The sequence below is a fragment of the Euprymna scolopes genome, chromosome 16, assembly GCF_053919585.1.
Source record: "Euprymna scolopes isolate OS-2025 chromosome 16, ASM5391958v1, whole genome shotgun sequence".
NCBI classification, from domain to species: Eukaryota; Metazoa; Mollusca; class Cephalopoda; order Sepiida; family Sepiolidae; genus Euprymna; species Euprymna scolopes.
In genome coordinates this window covers 56200512-56219628 of record NC_136497.1, presented here as the reverse complement: position 1 = coordinate 56219628, position 19117 = coordinate 56200512, and the positions used below count along the sequence as shown (strand labels likewise).

At 30.9% G+C, this 19117-nt stretch overlaps 1 protein-coding gene across 4 annotated transcripts in view; it reads right to left on the bottom strand.

The window, feature by feature from the left end:
* Positions 1–4594: 4594 nt before the first annotated feature.
* LOC145295976 (YTH domain-containing protein 1-like) overlaps positions 4595–19117 on the bottom strand; it is an 87396-nt gene continuing 72873 nt past the window's right edge. For 2 of the 4 annotated variants that reach the window (XM_080141910.1, XM_080141913.1), the window contains exons 14-18: positions 17758–17803; positions 13904–13972; positions 11591–11665; positions 10333–10500; positions 4595–5166 (exon numbers count right to left, since the gene is read on the bottom strand). In XM_080141910.1, the coding sequence (XP_079998036.1) occupies positions 5080–5166; positions 10333–10500; positions 11591–11665; positions 13904–13972; positions 17758–17803 (445 nt within the window). In that variant the 3' untranslated portion in view covers positions 4595–5079. The remainder of the gene's footprint in view (positions 5167–10332; positions 10501–11590; positions 11666–13903; positions 13973–17757; positions 17804–19117) is intronic. The other 2 variants (XM_080141911.1, XM_080141912.1) reach the window with 2 other exon arrangements.

Sequence of the window (19117 nt, the reverse complement as noted above, 5' to 3'; positions counted from 1 at the left end):
TGAAATATGTTTGGCATAAAAATTAGGTATGATCACAAAAAGTGTGATGATTATATTTATAGCCAAAGGTGATAAAGCAATTAGGTACCAGAATTGCTGTATAAAATATACTGAATCTCAATTTTTTTTTTTTTTTTGTGTCAGAACTTTTTGTCTTAATACAAGAAGGCAACTATGTTTTGCTGACCCTGGCTAAATAAATACTACCATTCTTTACATTTCAAAACCTGATGCTGCCAATTTTTGATTGGGTGAGTGCGAGACTTCATTTAATATTCATCAGTGGATAATTTTATTTTCTCTACAATAGTTATTTCTTTTTGGATCCTTTTTCTTATTACAAGAATGACTCCACTCAAGAGGATATGCCAACTAGTTTTAATTTTTTTTTTTTTGGTCCCAGTAAAGGAAAAAGTACAATAATGGGGGCTTGGAAATTATAGAAGATCAGTAGAAAAAAGTCAATGATGAAGGCATAGGTGAGAAAATATAGTTTTATTTGAATTAACTAACATGAACAATTTTCATCAGTTTAATATTGTATCAATAGAGTCTTTTCCAAGTAAATTACATAGATTGCGAACCAAGAAATAACGCTATTTCAAGACTTTGTCAAACAACAAATAAAGAAACTATAAAATTGTTAAATAAATTTTCTTGTTGACAAAATTTATTTTAGTTAAATATTTAATTTTTTTTTTTTTTTATAACAAAATCTTTTTAAACATGAAATATTCACTAACTAAACACTTGATTTTTGCCTTTGGTTGCAAGGTTAAACTAGCAGACACACTAATCATCTCCTTTGTCAGTTTATCATTTGAACTAAATCAAGTTTGATCAGAGGAAGGATTGTAAGTTTTAATGGATACAGAAATAATTATCCATGAAGAATTAGTATTTATTGGAATAAAAATATTGAACATTTTTAAAACTCTACCATAATATCCAATTTTGGCCAAGATCAAAGTGTAGTATCTGTTCTTCAAATGTTGCACTTCCATTTCTTGTTCTCTTTCAGTGGAGGAACAGTCCTTCACAACCGAGACAATTTTTTATTTTTGTACCTTTTCTCCACATCAAAAAACGACCCTGGTGTTTAACTGTCCTGTGGGGAGGCATTGTAAATAGGTACAATAATATCCAATGCATTTTACAAAATCGTCCATTCAAATGTACTAATGAATTTTATTAACTTTCATTCACATCTGTACAAAGAAGTACATATACAATTTGAGGCTTAACAAAAATTAAAAGATGAGAATATGCAAGAGTTAAAATAAAAATTTATAACTTCTGATTTGAAATGGGGGAAAAAATGTTATTCTTTTATAGTTAGAAGATGGGATTAAAAAAAAAAAAAGATATTGTGCCAAATTTTAGGTAAACAGAAATTTAGTATCTTGGTATTATGGATTGGTAATGGAATCCAGTCGAAGAATTGTTTTACATACAAATTTGGTAAAGTTAAATCATAAATTTAATGGATTGGAACACTTACTAGCTAGTTTTTGACCGTGAAGTAGTATTCTTTTAGCTCCTTATATCAAGGAGCTTCATGCCTTGTCTGAAGCAATTTCCATTAAAAAAAAATGTAAGTCTATATTAATAACATTGTTTTCACTCGTGTGTCAGTATCTTTTGCGACTTACAAAATTAAAAAAAATATTAATAAAATAATGATTGAATTAAGTTGGAAAAAAAAAAAAAAAAGCAATAGTATAAAGTACCAATATTAACATTCTATTTTAAAATGCATTTGTTTCTTAGTAAACAAATCAGCATTTTGTTAATGGTTGGAAAGAGAATGAATTTGCTTCATGGAAATTTGAAAGCATTTAATCCCTATATATTTCATGTAAATAGTCGCAGAAACTTTACATGAAATTTACTTTCAAAATCTGATCTAGGAAAATTTATTTTTTTAAATAGCAAAGTTAAAAGAAAAAACAAAACAAAAATAAGTAAAAAAAATACTAGGTAATTATGCAGAGAAAAGGCTAGTTGTTAAATATGAGTAAAAAAAATGGAAGATTTTTGATAAACAATTGCAATTGGTTTAAAAGGAAATATTTTCAAAAAGCTTCATAATAAATATTAATAAAAGAATGCTACTTTCAAAGTTAAAACGATTCTTAGTTCTTATTTCTTTTTTCAGTATTAAAAGGATTTTTAATAATTGCAAAATTTAATTTTAACTTTTTTTTTTCATTTCACTTTCTGGAGGATAATACGTAGCAATATAACACAAAAATGTTCTGCATTCTTGCTCCGAAATCTGGACATTTTATAGATTTGTTTTGAAACATCTTGAAAAGGATTCATTTTAATCCAATTGTAAAACAAAACAAAAAAAAATAGTTTTGCTCACCTGAGAAAATTGTTTTGTACAACAGCAAAAGAAAAAGAGAAAAATGTATTTTTTTTTGATTTTCAGAATTTTATTGAAAATACTTTGGGAAGGAAAAGGCGGCGAGATAACTGGCAGCATTGTTATTAACAGTTTCAAATGGGGAAAAAAGTAGTTCCCCATCTTGTTGGGTACAAATGATTTGATCACAATTTTTATGACTCCACTATATAATAGTTCTAAACAAAGAAAAAAAAAAGATAAAGTAATTGAATTTAGTTTGGTTCTTAATTCTTGTAAGTTTAATCCATTTCCAACAGTGGTCAACACGACCAACTAAATTTTGGGTTTATGAAGAATTTAAGAAAATAATTTTGTTATGTACAACAAGCAGACAACAAAAGTACAGAAAGACTAAGATTTTATTAACATGGGAATAAAAAAAAAAGGGGGAGAGAAACATACTTTTCTATAAAGGTGCATAGATTTCAACCTCAGCTTTCTACAGCCTAAATAGGAGGGGAAAGCGGCAATAAGACAAAAAAAAAAAGGGGGGGGGGATATCAAAGACTGAGAAAATAAAATGTTTTAGATTGAAGTGGAGGGAGGAAAAATACAGGAGAATGTTGAGGAGGGGGGGGGACAAAGTCAGAGAAACTAAAAGTAACGCCCTTTCATATTATTAGTGCTTAACCTTGATTAAACAAATGGATGGTCTGACCTCCACCCCCACAACAAGACACTAGTCTGTCACTGGTTTTACATTCCTAGCAAGTTTGGATTTGCTTACAGCACCTAGAATTCGCCAAAATGATCAGCCATCTAACTATTTTGGTGATCTGATGATAACTTGTTTATCAAAATGATTTGACTGCCAGAGAAAAAATATCCACCATAAAATCAGACCGACTAAAGTGAAAAAAAAGATAAAATTATCTTTTTTTGACAGCAGTGAAACAGTTTAATATTTGTGGACAAAAAAAAAATTTTTATAGTTTGATCCTTTGGATTACTGTTCCCATCTTGAGTGTTATTTTCATCATGTTTCTGTTTATGTAACTTCCAAAGGTTTATTTTGTTGAATTTGGGAATCTGCACAGAATTTTGACAATATACTCCTGAAGAATGCCGGAGGTTACATTGAATGAAATGCGAAACTAACACTCAAAATGAGAACAGTAGTCCAAAGAATACAAATATATTAATAATCAATCCTCATGATACAGAAAATGTAAAAATAAAATTGTTTTAAAATAGCCGCTAAAAATTTTTTTTTTTTAAACTTTCTTTTAGAAGTGCTTTCTGCAAATCTAAACTATTTTGTCTTACAAGTAAATATGATAAAGCTTAGGTTTAATAAATTTTTTTCTATTAAAAAGGGAAAAATAGCTTCTCTCTTGCTTAAGAAAATGAAAACTAAAAGCCTAAAGTAAAATAGAGAGAAAATAAAAAAACAGTGAAACTCTTGTTTCAGATTTGTTTAAAATAAATGTTTTGAACCAGAAGCAGATGAAACTGGAAATGTGTCAAGTTTTACATATCATGAAATACACACAACACATGAAACCATGAATGTGAAAATACAATATCTGAAACTAATAGATTTGTTTTTGTTGGCCTTCAAAAAGCAGCTTCTCTTATTTCTACTGCCATTTACAAAAAAAAAAATTTTTTTTTAATTCTTTATCTCCTGCCATAATGTAAATGAGGCGCTTAGTAAAAATAATGGCTGAGAAAACTTGCTGATCACATAGGGTTGGAGACAAGATTTGAAGCTGCCAAAAATTTTCTTTGGAGAGCATCAGCATCTCAGTAGAAAAATGTGCCATGGGTACTTAGGAAAGGGCCATTTGGAGGTGGAGTGGGATAGAGTTGGCTGGGGTGATGTGAAACTCCAAAAGTTGAATATCATATGCTATACTGAAAAGAGAATGCTGAAAGGGTGGGCAATATGCAACTACTTACATGTAACAAAAGCGGAGTAGGTTTGTTGTATGGATGAAAGAAATAAAGTGGGAAGAAAAAGAGTATGTTAAGACATCAAATGTGAAGGGATATAATATGGCAGAAAAATCAAAACAGTTGCCACAAAAATGCAGACCTTGCAACTTTGGAAAAAAAAAATAAAAAATTTTTTTTCAAGCATTAAAGCTCTGAGGAATTTATATATATATATATATATATATATATATATATATATATATATATATACATACATACACATAAAAAAATATTGGCAACAACTTTTGTTCCGATTTCAGTTTTTTTTATTCATGTTTTGAATTACAAAAGCATGAGTGAATGAAATAATGCCAATAATTTGGTGTTAGGTTGCAGCTGTGTGATCCAAATGAAATAAAGCTAGAAACAAAGAGAGGAGGGGAGGAAAGGAGTAAGATGAGCTGTTGTGACATTTGTCAGCACAAAATCTATTTACACAAAATGAAAAATGATGACAATGATAATGCTGATAATGATGGCAATACTGGAGCTACAGTAAGAGGTGGCTGTGAGTGGCCAGCGGTGAAGTGGGGGGGGGGGGGTGACGGAAAGAGAAATACGGTGAATGATCTTTATTATCACCATTGGGCAAGAGTAATAGTATTGTTTAGTAGCAAATATGACCAATCTAGAAAGACATTAGGCCACATACTTGGATTTTAGCCTTTTTTGTCTTTCTAATTAAAGAGAGAAAGAAAGCAAGTATAATTGCTTTACAAAATCAGCGTTCATCTTCGATCTCTGTGGCGATGCCTGTCTCTAGAGCTGTTACCATGAGTAGTTCGTCTAAGGAAGTCATCTACATCTCTCTCATACTGAAATTAAAGAAAATCATTACAAGAATTAAAAAAACTTTAAACAAATCTGTCATCTATATATTAATACAATAGCATGTGTATTATTTTCTGTGTCAAGCTTACATCCGTGTCGTTTAATTGTTATGTATTTCCTTTTCTTGTCATAAATAATTTTACCAAGAATTCTTCGTAAGTTTTGGTTTCAATTATAGCTAACAGCACTGAAGTCATCTATTTTTTTTTTATTAATTCTATTAAGAATTCTTCATAAGTTTTGGTTATGACTGAAGGAACTCAAATTTATATAAATATATATATATATATATATATATATATATATATATATATATATATATATATATATATATATATATTTTTCATAAGTTTTGGTTTCGGTTCATGCTAATGCATCCAAGTCATATGGATATATTTTTTTTTTTTGAAAATCGCAACTTTATAATATATATATAAAAAAAAATATATAGATAGAACATTAACTCTTAATATATATGAAATCTGCAAGAATTAAAATATATTTAAGCGTACTTTACAACTGGGCTTTGCCAGGCATTCGTGCTAGCTCAGATAAATACTTTTGCAGTTTTAACAAAAAAGCTACAATAATATCAGAGCATCACCATTTACTCTAAATATCTACAGAATGCCAACATCAATATATTACAAATGAGTGAGTTTCCTGTGGAATTTCTGCAGGTCCTGCTAATAAAAAAAATAATACTCTATATAATGTGGAGAAAATTAAATATGTAGTATGCTCTTACTATAACTCCGGAACCATTATGTCAGTCATTATTGGCATTTTGTTTGTTTAACCAACATGTCAATCTTCTTTGGGTCATTTAATGCTGTATTTAAAATTTAAATTTTTATATGCTTTTGGGATTGACTTTTGCTGAGTATTCAAGTAATGTTATAGTATACAAAGGTTTGATTGCATTTTCTTTTTTGAATAGATGCGTGTAGTTGGGATTGAAAGGGCATTGAGGGGTAGAATTTGGGGGGGGGGGCGGGGGGTTGATTGCCGTTTTAGATAATATTGAAAGCCTAATTGTTTACGTTTCAATTTTCATAGGCTTCAACATATAAGCTTTCTATTGGAGAGGTTTGGAATGCCCCCAAGGCAAGTTTTAATCCTGTGTAATGGACGAGATCCAAAGTTTAAAGATAACTTTTTCTGGTTGAACCATATATAAAGCTTCTGTAGCATAGTTTGGCTCTTATCAGGGTTCCATATATTTTTACAAGTGATGAGCAGTCTGATCCCCACACAGCATTTGCTATAACCCTGAATAGTTGTAGAGTTTTGAAACATTTTGAACATGATTTGCTCAACCACCACGATCCCGTCCTTAGGCATTACAGGTTGCCACCCATTTTACTCTCTGCAGGGGGGTAGTCAGTGTATTCTAAAGCCCTACCGACAGGGCAATTATTGGCATTTGGAACAGATGTAAAAGGCTAACTAGATTAAGTTGAAATTTACTTGCACTAATAAACCAACTGGTGAATTGCAATAAGCACAAACTTATAAAGTGATGACAGAATAAGAAATTTAACAGGTTTTTATAAAAAAATCAGATGAAGAGTTATCAAAACTAATTTGTACTTTCTGAAACTACTTGATTTCCAAGTGAATGACACAGAGTGACCTCTAAGGTCAGATAGCTTGTTAAGTGATGCTGGCATTTTTGGTGAAATTGAATTCTTGTCAAAAACAAAAATTTGATTACGATTAAATGTTGGCGTGTGACTGCTAAGGTAAGACAGCTGTTATGTATAAAATCATCACAAGAAATGGCGATAAAAAGTCCCAATCCAATTCACTAAAATAGGTAAAATGTGGAGAAAAGTAATAAGAATGGTTTGCTTTATTAGCACATTGAAGAAACAGAGTTAATCAAGTCAAGAACATGATTGCTGCTAATTGAAACAATTACACTTGCTTTTTGAAAATCATCACCATCGACTAACACAGAAATTCAACCTCACAAAGCATAAATCCAACACCTTTTCAATTCAACATCAGGGCTACACAAGCTTCACGAAACATTTCTATAATTAGATCTTTCTTACACCTAACCTTGACTAGCAAGCTAAAAATAAATAAATAAATAGAAAAAAAAAAGAAAAAAGAAAAGTTACTATGACATTATAAACAATTATATTCGTTTGCTGGGTTCATAATGCACATTATTCCTATAGATCTACATCATCAACCTAACATCTACATTAGATTAAACGAGATGTGATAAGGGTTGGATCACACATGTATACACTGAAATGGTTAGCAAATATGCCGCTTATGGAGAAAAAAAAAAAAAAAAGCTTTTATCTTTAATTTTAATGAAATTTACTCCAAACACAAATTATATATAATTGTAGATGCCAAAAATCTGAGAAATTCAAATAATTTTTTTATTCTACACCTCTTACACCTCAAATTAAAAAAGCACAACTTCAAATTAAAAAACACAACTTCAAATTAAAAAAACTAAACTTCAAATTAAAAAACATAACTTCAAATTAAAAAACATAACTTCAAATTAAAAAACATAACTTCAAATTAAAAAACATAACTTCAAATTAAAAAACATAACTTCAAATTAAAAAACATAACTTCAAATTAAAAAACATAACTTCAAATTAAAAAACATAACTTCAAATTAAAAAACATAACTTCAAATTAAAAAACATAACTTCAAATTAAAAAAAGACAACATCAAATTAAATAAACCTTAGTTCAATTTAAAAGCACGTGACATTATGTTAGAATTATTCATACTCAAACTTTGTAAGGTAATTTGCATAACATCACTTATGCAAATTACCCACTATTACTTGTAGTTGCTCGCAACAATAAAAAAAGAAAAGTTTCTAACAATTAACATTACAATAATTTAAAATATGGAAAATAACAATGGATCTCCGGTAGTTGTGCGATCAAGTAGAGGAGTCAAGAGAGGCACAGTACGTGGTCAGTACAAACGCAATCGAAATTCTCCTAAGCGTCGGATTCTGGAAGCCGCTCGAAATAGCAGGGACTGGACAACTGTCGCAGAGAACTGTGGGATAAATAGGAACACCGCGTACGCCTGGGTGAATAAACAGGCCAAGGGGCAAGACGTGGAGGATAAGCCGCGGGGTGGAAGGCGACATGGGAAAGTGAATCCGGACATGGTCAACAACATGCTTGATATAATCGGAGAAGATCCTACCATCACTCTCAAGGAGTTGGCCTTGAAGATTTCGGAGATGCATGGAATCAACCCCCCAATCAGCGTTACTACCATAAATAACCATCTCGATGGTAGACTCTTCACTGTAAAACGGGTTCACAAGCAAGCCGAGAATGTCAACACTCCGGAGAATAAGGTAAAACGTCGTATCTATGTAGAAAGGGTTATGGCCGCATTGGGAGCTGGTAAACATGTGGTGTATTTGGATGAGTCAAACGTGAACTTATTTTGTACTCGGACCGTTGGACGATCCGCGAGGGGCCAGAAAGTGGTGCTACATGTTCCAGGCTCGAAAGGTCCAAATATTCACATGGTTGCTGGTATTAGTCAACAGGGACTCATCAAATTCACCCGCAGGCGTGGCGCCTACAAGCACCCGGATGTCAACCAATGGGTTGCAGAACTACTCAATTCTGTCTTCGCAATGGGATATGATGCCGGACAGGTAGCCTTGGTAATTGACAACGCCCCGTGCCATTCCCGAGTGGAACAACTACACGACCAGGCAGCTTTTGCAGAAGTGGAGTTTATTCGCTTGCCTCCATACAGCCCGGCTCTCAACCCCATCGAAATGGCCTGGTCAGCCATCAAAGCCGTCATCAAGAGGGATCTACCGAGCGTTATACATGTGCCACAACCGGAAGATATCACAAAAGTGGAGCACCGTCTTCGTCTTGTGGAGACCGCCATCGACCGAGCCTACCAAGTGGTAACTCCTGCCATGTCTCAGGCATTCTGTAATCGGGTTCAACGCCATCACGCTAGATGTCTCAGGGAAGAGGACCTCCCTGTTGGAGAATAAATGGTTTATCTATCATGTAATAAAATTTTAATTTAATTTGAACTTGGATTTTTTTAATTTGAAGTTGTGTATTTTAATTTGAAGTTTAGTTTTTTTAATTTGAAGTTGTGTTTTTTTAATTTGAAGTTGTGTTTTTTAATTTGAAGTTGTGTTTTTTAATTTGAAGTTGTGTTTTTTAATTTGAAGTTGTGTTTTTTAATTTGAAGTTGTGTTTTTTTAATTTGAACTTTAGTTTTTTTAATTTGAGGTGTAAAAGATGTATATAATGAGAAGTTTAACACCAAAAGATTAAACATTTTCTATGCTAATAAATTCGCTTTCCAGGATAGCAATAAGTTCAGATGATTTTTAAATACTTGTGAGGTCCAGATTCCTTTGCATTAATAAACAATACAATTAGGTTTGAGTATTAGGATTTCTGAGAGTGAGGATTCCAGCTTATCTTTCTAATATGTTAAACCACTTCATCTTTGTACATATGTTATCACCTTTCACACACATAAAGTGAATGTCTGATTTCGCACAGACAGTAATTAATCTGTTCTTGTTCAAGATTACGCATTTTAAAGTGAACCATTACAAAACCAATACAATGTTTAAATTATATTTCAAAAAGTGATATTCGTTTTAAAAATATTTCACTGACAATCATTTCTACGGTAAGAGTATTTGTTTAAAATAAAGAATTGCTACAATTATAAATAAATAAAAATTTGTTTTATTTAAATATATAAAGCTTACAATAATTATTTTTGTAAAAGAATAATTTTAAAAAAATAGTATCAATCCTGAAAGACATTTCTAAAAGAACATTATGACTAAGCATAAATTATACATATTGATATAGAAAGCATCAAGGGAGTTTCACGGATCATGTTAGTTAATAATAGTTAGAAGTCTATTACATATGGAATTCCATAATTCCTTGATTTGTAAAAAAATTTTAAAATAATAATGAAATTTAATGATTTTTCTTCTATAAATGCATGAACACAATAAAACAAGCTAAAGTTTGAGTGCATAAAACCATTCAAAAAGATGAACATTGGAAATAAAATCTATTTTTTTTTAAATTTCACTCCCTCTCCTAAAAAAAGCACAAAAATGGTGGGTGGAGTTTCTTACCGAACGTTTCTCTGCCCAGACAGCACTGGCAGAACGCTTATCTGTTCGCCTAGCACTTGAAAGAGAAGGTGTACCATATTCTGGAGGAGCTATGTAATTCCTGGGTCGGTTGTCATAATGGCTAGCATAAGTTGCCATTGGATCCATATGATGACCATAAGCAGGTGGCTAGAAGAAAGAAAAAGGAAAACAAGTTAAAATTGTTTTAAAGATAGGAAAACAGAAGATAATATTGGGTTATGCACTATATATATTAAGTTATATTTTTTTTTGGGGGGGATTCCATTAGAGTGCTCTATTATAAGGAAAAATCTGAAAAGAAGAGCGTATTATTTATGTTTTATTTACAGAAAGTTAAGATGAGAAGTCACGAGTATTGGCTGAAAAGAGCTTGATATGGGTATCTAATACAGTCCCTAATTATCAGGTTTGAAACAGATGGTACCGACGACTTATCTAAACCTTTTGTAAATAAAACAAATACATATAAATACATATACATACATACATACATACACACATATATATATATATATATATATATACAAGGAGGCGTTCCAAAAGTAATGTCTATTTTTTTAAGTTTTGAATAGATCGGAGATTGCAAATTGCATTATGATGACTGAACTTATGCATTCATGACCTGAAAGTTTTGTTTCTGTTGCAGATATTGATGGTGTGAGACAAGAAAGCAACCACTGTCATGAACATGTGTCAGAGCAGGGATGCATCATTGAATTCTGACGAAAGTGCATTGAGAATGGTAGTGGCTATGAAGAAAAATAAATTCTGGGGCACAAAAATTGGCTCGTTTTATGGTACCACTCCTCTGTCTTGTTCAACGTTTTGAGTTAAAAAAAATTAAAAAAGGCTTTACTTTTGGAACAGCCCCTGTAGAATAGTAGGTAAATGAGTTTTCATTATTACATATATGTATATATATATATATATATATTTATTTTAAATCTAAAAAAAAAAATTATTCTTGAGAAACTTAAAAATCTATCATGAATATTTACATGTGAATCGAAGTATAAATATTCCTCCTGCCCTCTGCTTTTTATTGAAAATATTTTTATTTTTATAGAACGAAAAAAAAAAAAAAAAAAAAAATCTTTATATCGATGTATTTGCTTAATATTATGCTGACTTTTACTACTATAAAATCAATTCTAGTTGCAATTTTTTTCAGCAACAACCGTTTCTGTTTTTTTTTAAAACAAAGTATAAAATTACAAAATGAGCAGGAGTTACTTACTGGAGGTCCATATGGAGGCAGTGCGGGGGGAGGTGGGCGGACATGTTGGAATTCTCGCATATAGTCACTATAGGACTGGGGAGAAAAATGAAATAAAATGTCAGAATTAAAAAAAAAAAAAAAAAATCAAATATCATGTTTGTTCAATAACATGGCTTAAATACAGCTTACATTTTTATAAATAAATATAGAATTTATTCAAAAGAAAATATACTGCACTCATGCAATGAAACTAAATAAAATCAAAAGAACTAATGGACACCCTCCCCACACACACAAAGCAAGAGAGAAAGAAAGATGTTTATTTTCAAATTATTCAAGAGGGAAAATGAAAGGTCAATTCTCATCATTTTGGCTATTAACATTGGTCCTATCACTAAGTATGTTGAAGATGAAAAAATAAAATATTAGATTCTGATTCTGTCCCTCTATAGAGAAATCAGGTATCCTAGGTCTGAAACAGTTTTATTAGACTAACCGTGTGCAGCTGCCAAGATTAGAAGTGGCAATAGGAGAGACTATCAATCTGGTTATACACTAAAACTCGTCATCCAGGGAAACAACTTCACCAGATTTTCATCCCAAAACATAAGCCTTTTAAAAAATTGTCCTATTTTTTTATGACCCATTTTTCCTATATTTAGAGATTTAGTTTTGTAAATAGGAAATAAACTTTATTGACATTTTAGTTTCTTGAAAGATTTTAAATGCAAGACAGTGTCAAACACAAAGATTTAGTAATCACATTTTCAACAACTGAACAAGAGAAAAAAAACTAGACAAAAATTAACTTAATTGCCACTGATTTGAATGGTTTAATACAAAGCAAGATTATTTAATTATTAAAAAAAAAAAAAAATGGATTTATGTATCATGTTTAAATAAGTTGAAGTCAAAAAGTTTCAAAATTGATACTAATTTCCAAAGTAAAAAGTATAACAAAGCATAATTTGAAGAATAAACTGAATGGATTCAGAAATAATGGGAAAAGAACAGATTTATAAGTACATTTTTTTAGGTTTATCTGATGAAATGTCTCAAAGAATTTAATCTGTTTTATAAATTCTGTAAGATTGTAGATAATTTGAAACATTTTCCAAATTCATTATGCAAACAAAACAAGTGGAAGTGGATGCAAAAATCGATAGTTCAAACACCTTTGAGCAAAGCATAAATCAATCTCATCTCTCCTAAGTGAAATAATACAGTGGTCAGATACAACTAGTCTAAGGACAATTTTAAAAACACCAGTCCACTACACTTATCACAGCAGCAGCTCTTTTTGATTTCCTATTTGCCACTGAAAATATGTATAGCTAAACCAGAAGTTAGAATTTGATCAAAAAAAAAACTTCTGGCAAACACCTTGTCAGAAGGGAGGTCAGTCATTAAGGAACTGAAAGAGTGAAGCTGCATCTAGCACAGACAATGATAGTCCTCCTGGTGTTTAGTATTCTCATTAGTGTTCATCAGTACTACAAAGGAGTTTATATCAGAGCTTTCCTCTTTTAGACTAGTTATCTTACCAAGGTTTAAGAGTCTAGTTTGCCCTATTTTACACATAGCTTGGAGAATGAGATGTGTGCATATCATTCCAAATGGTATGAATGAAGATGCTGTAATAGTCAGAGAGAATTTGGGCACAACACAAAAATGAAAGCCAGCATCAGTAACCATTGTAAACTTCGCCACTTCCAACCAAATGGATTAATGAAACACAAGTAAAGCCATAATAACACTTAGAAAATGAACATAAAAAAATAACAAAAAAACATGCTTTATAAGTCAAATAAGCAAGGCAGGCAAACATAAAGAGGCAATCAGTTAGCAATAAAAAGCTAATAAAGCTCTCTTAAAAATGCTACTCAGGTTATTTGCACCCAAAACCCAAGGGGAAGTAACCCAATAACTTAATGATGGATAAATGATCAACTTAGGAGAAAACAAAAATATCAAGTGAATTTAAAAGAAAAGTGAAGAGAAAAGAATTAGTGAAGTTAATACAAAAAAATAAAAGCAGCAAGCTATAAAATATAACTGAGTAGCTTTTACTTATTTTTTTTTAATCTACTTAAAAATAGTTTTTTTTTCTTCATGGTAAGAAAGAAAAATACAAAATTAAACAAGTGATTTTATTCGTGCAATAATGCAGAATATATTTTTAAATTTTATCTACAGAACAAACACCTAATAAGTAGATTATTTTCTTTTCACTTTTTATTAAAATATTTTTTTTCTGAAAGAATCTTTTCAAAACAAAGCAATGTCAACATAATTAGCTTTTATCATGGTGATAAAAAATAGTGTACGTACAGAAGGACGGACTAACGGGTGAACACTCGCTGCTGGATATATCCACGTGCTCGCCACACTGCTCCGCTGCTGGGCGAGCCAAAAACAAAATCAACATTTTTAGCAATATGCTACGACTTGTGAGAAACAACTACGTTTATAAGGCTCTATACAGCAGATCAATTAGAGCAGAAACTATTTTAAAATAAAACTCTTAACATGACTAAAACAAGGTCCAACAATATGTACTTTTGTAATTGATCATTTTTAAATAGTAAAAAAATAATTAAAAATGAAAAGTTTCATTAAAAAAAAAAAAAAAAAAAAAAAAAAAATTACTTTTTCTTTCCCAAATTTGACAAAAATTTTGACAAGCAATTTAAAAAATAAAAATGCTTTCCCATCGTTCCCTAAATAAATATTTTAATAAAAAAAAATATGAAGAAACAAATATTGAATGCTGTAGCATGATTAAGTTCCTCAAACAAAACCAAGTCAATTAGCAGTTGGTAGATTACATTCACACAACTGTTAATATAGTAGATGACTATTGGTAAGAGAATGACTTGTTAAGATACACATAGGGAAAGGGAGTCTTAACAAGTTAGAGTAAAAAATTTTTTTTTTTAAGTTTTAAGGTCAAATCAGTTCTCAAAAAAAAAATAAATAAAATAAAAAATTAAAAATAAAAGTAAAGGGAGGGTAGCACATAATACACCATTCTTCTTGCTAATAAAGTCAACAGTCACTTTGTATTGAAAAGGGTCAGACACAAACAGCCGTCACGTCGACAATACATGTGAAAATCATTTAATCCATTTGCATAAATTCTTCAAGTGCTAACAAACGTAAATTAAACAGCAACAATCATTTTCTTTTGTTTTCTAAGGAAAAGAATAGTCATCTACAAGCATCCATCAAATAATAGACAATTATTGAGCTACTTCCCATTAGAACAGAACAAAAGGATAAATAAAGCATCTTTTCAGCAATCAAAATATCACAAACCATAAAAATTAACTACAAATGGAGACAAACATTACTCAAGGCTGGAAAGGGACAGGGAAAAAGGTAAAAAATATTTCTTAAATTAACACATTAAAAAAGATGTTTTCTTGTTTAAGTTATTTGAGAGATGAAGATAAAAAGGTTTAATTTAGGGAAGTATTTTTTTAATTATTTTTAAAAGTCTGCTAGAAGAGGAATAAATGTAGTTTAAAAGTAAGACTGAGAAATGTAATCAAAACAAAAGTTATCAAGAAAAAAAATCAACAGTAAAAAAAATTCAAACAATTCATTTGTGAAAGTTGAACTAAGGCAGCAGCAATTTCCTCTTAAAGCAGAATTTGGGTTTTTATAATTCACATTTCACAAAAGAAAAAAAAATGTACTGCTACCAGAGCAACGGGATCAGGTTATTGCTTTAGAAGTAAGGAATCAGGTTATTGCTTTAGAAGTAAGAGTCGGTAAAAACTAGCAGACTCCAATTAAAAGCAAAAAGTGATAAAAAAGTGATAAAAAAAAAAGAAAAAAAAAAAGTATCAAACAAAAAATATCAAATGTTTTATTGTTTAATGATCATTTTTAACTTTATGAATCTGGAATGCTGAATTTCTAGGATTATCTGCAATCATTGTGATTGCATTTACAAGCAACCAGTATGTTCGTTTAATCACTCTTTCAGTAAGCATTATTCAAGCTTTAAAAAATGTCCCCACTTAATATATATTTGATCAGATTCACAATGAGGAAGATTTGGATGTTACTAAAAATGATAATGTAAGAATTTGACCAGAATTTGATGCTGAAATACACAAGTGGATAATTCTGACAGTGAGTCAGATACATATATGATGATAGTGTAACATTCATCAGGATTGTACCGGTCAATAGGAGGCATGGTGAGGATGATAGATGAACAGTATGAACCCCTAATATTAGTTCACTGTGAAGAGAGAAAATACTAATGTTTTATTTAATGCTGTGTAGTTTAGCTCATCTCCACTGGTCCAAAATGTATTCCAGCTTATATGAACGTAGATTTTGTTTCACCATTTTGGAACGATGCAATTTAGGAAGCAAAATGAACAAGAACACAATGTTTATGATGGACAAATTTTTTAGGCAAATGCTCATCTTCACTGTAGAGGAGCATAATCCCAATGCGAATAAGAAAGACAAGACTTAAAAGAAATCTTCAATTACTTGTGGCTATAATTGCAAAGGCATTTTGTGTCAGACAGCCAACTGATGGTATGATATCTACAAAAAATCTGCTGTCTGAAGAGAAAATGATATGCTGGGCCTAAATGTTTATTCATTGCTAGTGAACGTTAGTACATTATAAATGCCACAGGCATGAGACAAGATGCGCTGTCCATGGTTAATCATAGGGTATCACAGGGACAACAGGATTTTCAATACCAGAATTGTACAGTGATTACCGATTGATTTCATACACGAAAAGGTTCTTTCCTAATTGTCAAAAGAGAACAGGAAAATATTGAAAGGGAAATAAGTGGATTTATTCAACGGCAAAGTCATAGTTCGTGTCTGGAGGAGGAAAAATTTACTTCAATTTACATCAGTAAACCTGATAGTGTCAAAAACCTGTAAAATTCTCATGGGTCGAACTGATAATCAACTAATGTATCTGCAAAAATGCATCTGCCACACAAATTTTTTTTATGCGAGTAGAATATAATGCTTATGTTTTGGAGGAATTTAAAAAACTACATAATAGTCACATTTCATGTCTAGATACAATGGCTTTGCGATGAATTGTGATGTAAGGGTCACAACTAGAGTCAGTAGCTGAAACCGTTTGCAGAACATTACTATGAGAGAGAAAGACAGGAGGGGGTTGCTGTGTGTTCGCAGAAACACAGCAGTGCTAAAGCTGCCAATTCTGCTGCAGTATACCAGAAGCTACCAAAGCAGACCAAAACTCTTTATAATGCAACAGTTGCCACATGTAATTGTGTATTGGTAGAGGTAGAGTTAACTGTTAGCATGCTTGGCTAACTAAAATAGTGTTGGATGTAAATAAAGAAATGCAAAAATTAAAGTATCACTTTATTGTCCACGAGCAATAAAAATCATAATGGCATACATGTCTTTCCACCGTTTGATAGAGTACAGGATGATTATATAATTTTGAGTTTTTAGGATGGAGTGATGACTTATTCACAAGGTTACGATTTTAAATGGTTAAAAAAGATGAGCACCACCTATTGGTTTGGAATAAATCTCAATTTTTATGGGATGTATGAATTTTTTCCATTTTTTTTCCCATTAAAAACAAACAAAACAGGTCAAATTCAGTGTTTTGAAAAACATTTTCTTTTTAAACTGAAAGAGGCTCTAAAATTATATATTATAACTAGTGACAGAAAATTTTTTTATATCACGCTTACACCATCTAAAATTTCAAAACTTAAAGTAGGGTATTTGGGTTAATGACTCCAGAGCCTGGATTGCTGCTGCATTTTAGTTAACAGATTTGGCTAAACTTTCGGATTATTTGTTTGTACTTTGACGAAAAGGACAAAGAGGTAACATCTTGAAATGAAGATGGAAAGGGAGGGGGGCACAAAAAAAAAAAACATTTAATTGTGTTCAATTAGTTTATTAATTTAAAATAAAAATTTTCATTTTCAGAATATTTTAGAGAATATATTTTTAAATCTACTCAAAATTCTGCAGTTGTTAATTTTTTTTTTTTTTTTTTTAGTGAGATGTTTTTGTAGAGGGAAACATTTTAAAAATTAAATAAATTTTGCACAAGTTTTCCAATTATAAAAACTCAGAAAAAGTAAACACTTGAAATTTATATGAAAGAATAGTAAATCTTAATAATATAGAAAATTGCTCACCCCGTTCAAAAAGGTTTCTCTGCGAACACCACCATAACGAGGAGGTCTAGAAGAAAGGAAAGAAATCAGTATTAAAAAAAAAAAAAAAAAAGTTTGGATTGAAATAATGCTAATTTTTAATGGTCAGCATGTGGATCAATCCCTTTTGTTTAAAACTGAAAATAGAATTTTTTTTCCAACTGTTTGTTATAATCATTCACTTTGTTTAAATATAGAAAATCATTGTGGGTTTGTTATATATACATATATAGTTTCTTTTTATATAATATGCATATCTATAATATAAAGCTGAACGTCTGAGTGTGTGTCTAGTCATGAATAGGCTCCTATATGGTTGACTATTATAGAAAACTGATCACATATAATGATAGCAGATGTATCGAGACACAGGAATGGGTATGTTTGATCTGGCATAATGATGATTCATTAAAATTGTGGGGTCTGCATACATGCCTGGTCCACAAAGTATGGAAAAAAAAAAAAAAAAAAAAAAAAAAAAACGTTTAAAAGTGTTTTTGATATAGATGTACCTAAAACATACTTATCAAAGTATTCCTAACTTAAATAGGGATGGTATAATAAAATTGTGGGGTCTGCATTCGTGCCTGTTCTCCATAGAATGGAAATAGGCACAAACTTTAATAAAGACTTTTCATATCTATCTGCATAAGTATACTTTGATAATTATGTTTCAGTTTGAAGAAATATGGTATAATAAAATTATGGGGTATTCGTTCACACATGACCTCCATAGAATGGAAATATGTCACAAACTTTAACAAGGTTTTTTAATATAGATCCACAGAATATTGTGATAAGTGTTTCAGTGTGAACAGGCATGATATAATAAATTATGGGGTTTATCTATTTTATTTTTACTTTTATCATATTTTGCTTTGGCTTTGAATACCTCCAAATTCGAAGCTATCTCTTTACAACCCTTCCTTTTCATAACCTATCATACTTTCATAAATCAGAGTTCATTTTCTGTAGGCTGTTTTTGAACCCAGTCAACGACGGGTACTTTTGCTAGTATGTATATATATATATATATATATATATATATATATATATATATATATATATAAGTCATTGTGTGTGAGAGAGTTCTTTCCTCAGGGATTTGTGAATGCGCGTTGCGTCTAGATTTATTTACAGCAACTTTTACAAAATTATCGCTATTTCGGCTTCTCACACATTGATTCGTTTTTTTCATATAAAAGTGAAACTGATGAGAAACTAATTAGCAGTTCTTGGCTACGGGCTGGGAACATCCAGAAAGCTATGGACGTTTAGTCAATGTTGATTTTCACTGTCATATCAGACAATTGCTTTCATTTGGACACTCCCCTCATAAGGG